General features: G+C 37.2%; 1 protein-coding gene across 5 annotated transcripts in view; it reads right to left on the bottom strand.

Moving 5' to 3' along the window:
* Window positions 1–350: 350 nt before the first annotated feature.
* The window catches only part of pcgf5b (polycomb group ring finger 5b), a 201792-nt gene continuing 191804 nt past the window's right edge, over window positions 351–10338 (bottom strand). For all 5 annotated transcript variants that reach the window (XM_041209351.1, XM_041209355.1, XM_041209352.1 and 2 more), the window contains one exon: window positions 351–3236. In XM_041209351.1, the coding sequence (XP_041065285.1) occupies window positions 3119–3236 (118 nt within the window). In that variant the 3' untranslated portion in view covers window positions 351–3118. The remainder of the gene's footprint in view (window positions 3237–10338) is intronic.

Here is a 10338-nt window from a genome sequence, read left to right as displayed (position 1 = left end):
TAAGCAGTAGCTAAGTACTTCCCTGTAGCAAAGAGGGATGTTCAGATGTCTGGGAGCAGGTCACCTGCCTAGTTGCTTGCCGTTGCTAGGCTAAGGAAGACCAGAAAACAGTGGAGCAAAGGAAATAACAAAGATTTATTATTTACATCTATAAAAATGAACCTATCTGGAAAAGAACTATCCTAAATAATAAAGGTACATTGATCATACTGCTCAGCAATTTAAAAACCTATATCATAAGTTTCATTTTTTATGCATTTAAGACAAAGTTAATCTTTGTAACTTCCCTCCTAATTAATAGTCCCGAATTTCTGTAACATCCTCTGAACTCACATATCATCCACTTGAAGTACGGTGTGCAAAATTGTTTTTTTAATATTCCAAAGGGTGGCCTCATTAATGACCTCACAAAAGTCAAGATAACGTGTTTTGCAGTCAAATGCTCAAAAGTGCACAGGAAAAATTAAAAAATATATATTTTTAACTCATTGATTTAATGACAATGGACAATAGTCCAGATCCACATAGTTCACTGACAGGACGGTGGCTTATGCCTTTACAACAGCATTTTCATAACTGGTACATTTTATTGCTTCTTTAAATTAGCAAATCACGACAAGACAGTGGGTGAATTGTGCTTCAATTGATACAATTTTCAGACACAGTATTCATTTCTCATCCCAGTGTGATTGCAAATGTACAGAACATTCACTAAAACCCAAACATGGTTAAAGAGGAATGCATGTCTGCAGCAAATACATATTAAAAAATAGAACTGCTTCTCTAAACAGTTTTTTGCAAAACATAAAATACTATTAACATCAGTATTGCAAACATTTACAATTGGTTTTGTTTACAAAAATATTTACATTTTAATAGCAGGATTTACTCATTTGTAATGATCTTCAAGTTAATTGTTCATTTAAAATTAAATGATTCTTGGACTCACTTTACAATCACAACAATTCTTTTTAAATGGAGTTTTTCAGCATAGGGTGCATTGCAAAAATATCTAGGAAGTTCAGGAATTTTTATTTTAAGGGGTATAAAAGAATGTAATACTATTAAAATGACACTCAACTGCACTGGCTTGATGATATTACAATGTTTTTAACAGGTTACAAACCCTTAGGAATTAACATTGTTCAAAGCATTCAAAAACTAATGTAACATGTTAACACAATGGAGAGATGCCATGTTGACTACAGTACATGGCTGATAGATGCTTGGTTGTGTCCTTCTAATTATGGATTACTAAAAAATATTTTAGCCAATAACTTACTGTTGTTGAAAGTAGGTGAATGCTGAACACATTTATATGACATTACTTATCAGTTATTTTTACACAGATATTGTTCCACTTATTTTAAATTGGTTAACCATTAAAATAGCAGTCAAAAGAATGTTGTATGAATGTGTTTCAGTGTTTGTCCACCAGCTTGGCCAACAGTTATTCCTCAGGTTTTCAGATCAACTAAATCCTCTTTATACTTGAACATTAGAAATCAATAGCAAACAAACCCCCATAATTTTCAGTGTCTTCACCATTGTAATCAATGATAAAATGCCATAGTAGGTTTTCGGAAGTTTTGTATTGTCCAATAGAGTATACAATTGAAATAATAAATAAAAAACATGCACTGGTGTAAACAATAGACTCCAAAGGCTGAACACAAATTCAGGCGGATTCTGTCCTAACTATCAGACAACTCAACCTATATACTCATTGACTGAAGCAAGAATGATAATCAGTAGCTACAATTTTTAGGAGTGTCTGGGAGGTAAATCACCAGTGTTACAGGTCCCACCAGCTTAGAAGGTTGACTACAAAAATCACTATTTTGTTGTTTGTTTAGCAATATAAGTGTACATTTTCATAAGTTGCATCACTGATGTTCAATTCACATTCAGTCAGTGAAGCTTAGCCCATAGAGCTCACACTAAAATGTACTAAGGTTCTCGAAAACAATGTTGGACATGAATTACTTAAGGATAATGCAAATTATTGTTTAATATTGTTTAACCTTATATTCCAAAGTAAATATGACATTTGATTGTCAAGGAGGTGAAGAGTGCAGGGCAAGATAATCTAAAAAAGCTGTTTTCATTAATGTTGATTGTATTTTAGTTTAGCAACAATGAAGGAAGAGAGCTGGTTCAAGCAATCTTTCATTGTCAATCAATGCCTGATTTTAGTAATTAACTTGACGTGATAAATAGCAGGAGGTCCCAGTGATTTCAAAATTCACCAGTGAGACTCTCATAAATGGATTAGATATCACTCACAAATTCAACTAAATAATCACTGAGTAGAGGTCATTTTGAAATTTGACTGGTTACGGAAACATGCTTCTGATTCCAAAATCTTAATTGGTGTACATTTTTTTCAATGTAGAACTTGATCTTGAAGTCTAATAATTTTTAATGGGCTAATTTGCTTGAAAGAATCAGGCTACAATGTACCTCCATATTGGGAATGAAGCATCTCTTGATAGGTTACTGCCTGTTCCTTTTGTGTGACATTTACAGAACACTTTTTGCTGACTTTTTTTTTACTTCAAGCTACTGCTATAAAATAGCTTACTAGCTAAAGGACAGCTAGAAAAATGGTCCATCAATGTTCATAACAGAGATAATTTTGAAAGGGTTTCCCTCTCCACAAAATGCACCTACTTCCTTATGATTACAACAGTGGTATATAACAAAAACATTTTACAACTTCAAACTGTAATCTTTAGGGTTAATTAACTTACCATAAACAAAGAAAGTCAATACATATGTTAGCCGGAACATAAATTTATTCAAAGACGTAGAACAAGTTTTGCCATTTTGCTATGTTTTAGCATTAGCACAAGCACATGTATAACTTCAGGACGTAGGCTTATAGACACATGGGCAGTGAACACTGACTCTCAACTCACAGGCTATAGTGGGTGATTATTTGCAGTATTCAACACAAATATCACACAGATCGACACAAACGTTTCATGGCTCCAGTAGCAGAATAGCATTGGGCTTGTTCTTGGGAAAAATAAATGCATCTGAAAAATGGTAGACAGATACAAATTTTGTTTCTGTTCTGAAAAATCTGATTCTGTCCATTGTCCAATATATCCATTCATTGTGCAAACTGTCGATGGGTAAACTTTAGTGCAGTATCCACCATAGTGGATAACAGCTGCTCTGGTCTAACCAAAGTCAATCCTTGGCCGATACTGTAGTACCATTGGATAAGACTGGAAAAAAACAAGAAAGAAATTGTAAGTGATTACTGCTATAACACCAAAAAACACTACATTATTTTCTGAAGGTAATGGAATTCCTTATTGTTTTGAAAAAGTATTTAACTTCCATTTAAATTTAAGTTGAATGGAATATTTTAATCATTGCAAGAGTGATTTAAATACATTTAGGAACCATTTGCATCATGTGCAGCTGATGTAATCAGGTTATCCCCCCCACTTTGTGATATATAAAAGCCTCATTCTGGATCACATACTTCACTGTTTTGTATCAAAAGTGGCAGCACTGATTCCCTCTAAATGAAATGAGAATCATGGAACATAAAAAATAAACAACCCTAAGCAGCATCAGAGCAAAAAGAGAAAAGGAGGTTGGGTGTGAAGCTTTGTATGTGAAGGTTTAAGTTCAGTCAAAGAATGAGGAGGAGCTTAATCATTATAGGCAACAAAGCATTCTTTTTGATTTGTTTGACTTTCACATACATATAAAAGCAAACTAAAGCAGGACAGAAACTGAAGATGGGAATTTTATTGTTTGTCTTCAGATATCTTTCGACATTGTAGTGGCAAGTGCTTATCATCAGGACTGCTAAGGCTTTGCTGCCTTAAATATAGCCTTGAAAAACATGTTGGCTTGTGAACTAATCACTACGAGATGCATGAACTCTGACTTTCCATGGTATTTATGCCTAGGAGCAGCATAAAGAGATTAACTCGTTTAGCCAATTTATTAAGCTTTATTTAAGGAGAGCTTTGCCTTCACCTTTTTTCCAAAAGTAACAATTGTCTGACTGCCAAAAAATTTTTACACTATTTTATAGAGGGAGCTGACACTGCACGTCAACCAAATGATAATTGCCTTCAGTGAAAATGGCAAAATACTGCAGTTGAGAAACATGTCATCATGACTGCCTGAGATAAACAAAAAGATGGAATTTAACTAAAATAGACAGAGGATCTAAGGATGTACCATTTATATGTCATTCAAGGTCCAAGCCCGTAACTTATTATAACACCAGCATAGAGAATATGCCAACTTTGCATCCAAGAAAGCATCCTTCTTAAGAGTGTAATCAGCCTTGGTGCAGAATTTTGAGATCGGCGGGTGGGTGCAGTCAGCAGGAGCAGCCAGGAAATGGCCCGCTGCCTGCGATTGCCCCCAACCTAGACTTCATGCTGGTGAGCCAATTAACTGGTTGGGAAGGGCTGAAAGGGGGCAGGGACCTGTCGGCCACCAGGTCCAACGGCACCTGTCCAGCACACAAGCGGGAAGTGTGTCAGGAGGGTGGATGGAGGGGCAAAGGAATCAAAGTCCAGATATATAAAACTCAGGAGTAACCTGTTAACAGAAATTCACTCTTTTAAAAATGTTTTGCATCAGGAAACTAATACAACTATTATTATTTTCACCAGGCTTTCAGGTTTTCTCTTTAAAATGGCAGTAGTTGTCTAGTCAATTGCAGATATTTAAAGTTATGAATATATAACCCATTCATTTCAAAAAGCAATGTTTTTCATTTGAGGAATTTGCATTTATCAGTAAACTGCCCTTCCATTGCTATTTGTCATATGAGGAGAGATTGGGCCGACTAGGCCTGTATTCACTGGAGTTTAGAAGAATGAGAGGGGATCTCATTGAAACATATAAAATTCTGACAGGGCTGGACAGATGGATGCAGATGTTTCCTCTGGTTGGGGGTTGAGAACAAGGGGTCACAATCTCAGGATATGGGGTAGGCCATTTAGGACTGAGATGAGGAGAAACTTCTTCACTCAGAGGGTGGTGAGAATGTGGAATTCTCTACTACAGGGGGCAGTGGAAGCCAAGTCACTGAATATATTTAAGAAGGAAATAGATAGATTTCTAGACTCTAAAGGCATCAAAGGGTATGGGGAGAGAGCAGGAGTACGGCGTTGAGATAGAGGATCAGCCATGATCATATTGAATGGCAGAGCAGGCTCGAAGGACCGAATGACCTACTGTTGCTTCTATTTTTCTGTTTCTATTTAATGTTACCATGTTAATTGTTGCTTTTAAGCATATGCTAGTAAATATCAACAAAGATTTTTCCACTTTTAGACCTACATATTTTGGGATTCATTTTCACGTTTGTAAAGTATGAATCTCCTCTTTCTTTTTGAAATTAAATGTTCTCAAATTAAAATGCACAATTCTCATGATACATTTCCCACTAGAAACTGAATAAACCCACAAAAATGCTCGTTTTTCACTTTTCAAATGGGTCAACAGCCATTAAATTGGTGTAAATAATAGAGAAAACTATTAACGGAGCTGTGAAGTAATAATTAAATCTCAACAGTGACTTCACAAAGCCTAATTCACTGATCAAGCCACTGAAATGCCAATGCAAAAATGCCAAATTCTACAAGAGGCAAAGCAGTAACCTTTCTGAAGCTGTTGCGGGTAGGAACAACCATGGACTGTTGACAAATTCTGTGGCAATATGTCAGGGACTATTGATCCAAAGCTTTAACTGGTCCAGTAAAAGTTTTATTAACTAAAGAAAAGTACTATAAGCCAATGGCAATAGTAATGTACCAGAAAGCACAGATAAGGGGAGGACAGATACAAGAAACTGTTAAAAATTGATAAACAGGAGGTATTAGAAAGAATGGTTGTACTTAAAGTTGATAAGTTACCAGGACCAAATCGAAGGATGCTGAAGGAATTAAGGGTGGAAATTGCAGAGGTACTGGTCATAATCTTCCAATCCTCCTTAGAAACAGGGGTGGTGGCAGAGAACTGGAGAATTGCAAGTATTACACCATTGTTCAGAAAACAGTGTAAGGATAAACCCAGAAACTACAGGCCAGTTAGTTTAACATGGTGAAGGGAAAGTTTTAAAAACTGTAATCCGGGATAAATTTACCAATTGGACGTGTGTGAATTAATTACAGAAAGCCAACACAATTTGTTAACAGTAAATCATGTTTAACTAACTTGATTGAGTTTTTGGTGAGGTAACAGAGAAAGTTGATGAGGGTGATGTGGTTGATGTGATGTATATGGACCTCCAAAAGGTTGCCATGTAATAGACTTGCCAGCAAAGTTGAAGACCATGGAATAAAAGGGATAGTGGCATCATGGATACAAATTTGACTGATAGGGAACAGACAGTAGTGATGAATGGTTGCTTTTTGGAATGGAGGAAGGGATACCATATCATTCCCTACAGGTCAGTATTAGGACCACTACTTTCCTTGGTATAATGATCTAAACTTGGGTTTACGTGACAAATATTCAAAATTTGCAGATGACACAAAACTTGGAAGTATTACGAAGAGGATAGTGATAGACTTCAAGAGGACAGGCAGACTTGTAGAATGGAGGGACACGTGGCAGATCAAATTTAATATATAAAAGTGCAAAGTGATATATGTTGGTATAAGGGTAGATTGGAGAAGCTGGATCTGGTGCTGGGAAATGAAGCAGGCTGAGTGAACCAAGTGCCTGCGGGAGAACGCATAACCATCATATTATAATGTTTAGATTAATAAAGAAGAAGAACAAGGAACAATCTAAAGTAGAATTCTAAATTGGAAAAGGGCTAACTTCAATGTAATGAGAAGGGATCGAGCCAGGGTAAAAGGCTGACAGGAAAAACAGTAACGGAACAATGGGTGATCTTTAAGGAAGAAATATTTCAGGTATATTCCAAAAGGAGGGAAAGGCAGGAGAGCCAAAGTCAGGGCTCCTTGGATGACAAGGGAGACAGGGAATATGATGAAACATATAAGAGTATGTGATGCATATCAGGTGAATTCTTCAAGTGAGAACCAGGCCAAACAGCAGTCCCATTTGCAGCAAGACCTGGACAACATTTAGCCTTGGTCTAAGTGGTAAGTAAGATTCGCGCCATACAAATGACAGGCAATGACCATCTCCAACAAGAGAGAATCTAACCATTTCCCCTTGACGTTCAATGGCATTACCATCATTGAATCTCCAACAATCAACATCCTGGGGCTGATCACTGATAAGAAACTGATCTGGAGCAGCATATAAGTACTATAGCTACAAGAGCAGGTCAGAGGCTAGGAATCCTGTGGTGAGTAACTCACCTCCTGACACTCCAAGGCCTGTCCACCATCTACAAAGCAAAAGTCAGCAGCGGAATATTCTCCACTTGCCTGGATGAGTGCAGCTCAAGCAACAGTCAAGAAGTTTGACACCATTCAGGACAAAACAGCCACTTGATTGGCACCCCATTCACCACAATAAACATTTACTCTCTACACCACTTATGAACAGTGGCAGCAGTTTGTACCATCTACATGACTCACTGCAGCAACTCACCAAGGCTCCTTCGACAGCATCTTTAAACCTGTGACCTCTACCATCTAGAAGGACAATGGCAGCAGATGCATGGGAACACCACCATCGGCATGTTTCTCTCCAAACCACACACCATCCTGACTTGGAACTATATCACTGTTCTTTCTGGGTCAAAATCCTGGAACTCCCTTCCTAACAGCACCGTGGGCGTACCTACGCCACATGGACTGCAGCGGTTCAAGGCAGCAGCTCAACACCACCTTCTCGAGGGCAATTAGGGATGGACAATAAATGCTGGCCTAGCCAGCCATGCCCACATCCCATGACAGAATATAAAAAAGCACACAATAACTTGTGAGAGGAAGAGAAGAGGAAATTAAGAATGATAAAGTGAGAATATGAGAGTAGAATGTGGCTTAATCTAACAGATAACCCAAAAATCTTCCACTGACATGTAAAAAGGAAGCTGGTCCTAAGGGACAGGGTGGGGCCTATTAGGGACAAAGAATGATATATGAGCAGGGCTGACCTTTCCTGTTGCTGCAAAATTGTCACCAAGGACCTCAATACCCATTTTTGTGTCAATCAAAGAGTCTGCTGTCATTACTGTGACCATATTTCCAAATCTTGCTATTCCCTCATTACAATACTAGTTCTGCACGTGAGCACAAAACTCCCTGGTCAATTATACTTCCTCCAACGGGGGGATTTTTTTCAATAAAGGGAGAAGTCATCTTGTAGGAATGATAGAAAACTTTGAATATTGGTAATAATTCTGCTTTTTCTCTCCTTCTCATGCACTTTTCTATATCCTTGGTTTGGATTTTGTGGTCTGCAATGAACAAACGGTGCATGAACAGGACAAACAGTGGTATGTCTCTTAACCAGTTAGATTTAAGGATTCTTACTGAGACACGCAGCATCTAAACCAGGCAGTCAACTTAGAAATGTTAATTCAATGTCAAGTCACGTACAGAAAGCAAAATAGAGGGAAAGAAAGAAGGATGCGATTAAGATGGAGAGATAAGAGACAGAAATTTTTAAAATGCCCAACAATAATTAAAATCTGAAAGAATGGGACTTCACACTTGTGAAAGTTAATTTTCAGGGCTAGGGAGGCTGTTTGGCAGTAATTAAGACTGTCAAACCATGAAAAATTCACTTACACTTGAATGGAAAAGCCCCAACAATTTTGGGAAGTTTAGTGGGTGTCTAGTGGGTAAATATCACAACTTCACACCCTTGATATGTTTGAATGCTGAGTCTCTGGGTCAGATAGCATTAGAGCAAAGTTGCTGATGGAGCTGGGCAATTCAGACAGCAATTTCCTAAGTTCCATGTTTAACTCCACATGTCGACTACTGAAGTTGCTGTCCAACTTACTCTTCAATAACAGTGAGCATTGATTATGTCTACAATAAAATCTGGGCCATTGTATTTAATACTTAGAAGAAATACAGTGTATTATTGTTATTTCAATGTTGCTAAATTTAAACTACTGCATTAATTACATTATTTTAGTGTATAAATAACTGAATTAATCGTTGACCATTCAGTTATTCATGCTTACAAAGAAATCAGCTCTACCAATATATTATTCAGAGTAGAAATGAATAAAGTGTGATCTAGAAAGTCCATCCTCATGCCTTATAGAAAAGTGCTTTCAAATGAAAACAATTGATACAGAAAATATAGTTGGATAAAATGTTCCAAGTTTAATTAAAAATGCAACCAGACTCTGCCTAATTACAAAGTAATTAGTAGAAGCGCATTTTGAATGTAATAATTAGCAGTTGACCTGCAATTGATTACGAAGAATTAACAGTCAAAAACTGCATTCTGAATGAAACCCTCCGAGTATTTCAACAACTCCTGCTGAGTGAGTTCTACCTTGAAAACTGATCAGTCAGTAACAAATATTTTCCTTTATTCTATTATACAATTGTTACTTATAATATTTCAATTGATTTAATGTGATATAATAAATAAGGCCAATGAACAGTTTGATTGGCTTAACCACCTATTAAGTACTGTGATTACATGATAGTTTGCAAAAGAGCAAATTAAAATTAGGCAACATCTGTTTTATGTTGTGGAACATTAGCGTAAGTATTTGGAAAAACAAAAACAAAAAAGGCCACAAAGGGAGAGCAAATTCCTTTTAACAACTCAAACATTCTGTGCCTTCCTTGCTTTGAGTTCAAGACATTGTTGGATTTTTGCAAATAACAATGCTTCATGACAGAGATAGTCAATAATAACAGACAGATGGTTTGAGGTTTGAGGATTTAAGTAAGACCCAGGAGTTAAAATACTCCAGTTTAGAGCAGTGGGTAAATTTCTAATTCATCCATTGAAAACTGGCTCAGTTAAAATTGGGCCAGAAATATTTAAGCAGCTGCAGTGGGTTGGAGAAACATTATTTATTTTCCAGGAACAATTCTGATACACTGTCTCTACATACTCCCCATATCAACACCCCAGTAATAGCGTAAAGCATAAAGTTTTTAATTTGGCTGGAAAATATCTGGAGGCTGGCCCAGAAAATGATAGTTGTGGTGGCAGGGGTCCATTCGTAGTGGGGGTGGTATCTGGTGCAGCAGTGACCCGTTTTAGCACCCCCTCTTTCCATGTCCCCAAAAAAGAAATAAAAATTTACACTTAACTTGAACTGCCAGCTGAAACTCAGAAGAGAGTGCGAGGCACCCACTTCACACAGCTCTGTCCTCTTTTGCCTCCAGAGACATCAGAGGACCCAGCCTGCATATTAAAAGGACCGATATGTCTCTTTGAAGGGGG

This window comes from Carcharodon carcharias, chromosome 17, assembly GCF_017639515.1.
Source record: "Carcharodon carcharias isolate sCarCar2 chromosome 17, sCarCar2.pri, whole genome shotgun sequence".
Taxonomy (NCBI): Eukaryota; Metazoa; Chordata; class Chondrichthyes; order Lamniformes; family Lamnidae; genus Carcharodon; species Carcharodon carcharias.
This window is presented reverse-complemented; position numbering and strand designations above follow the sequence as displayed.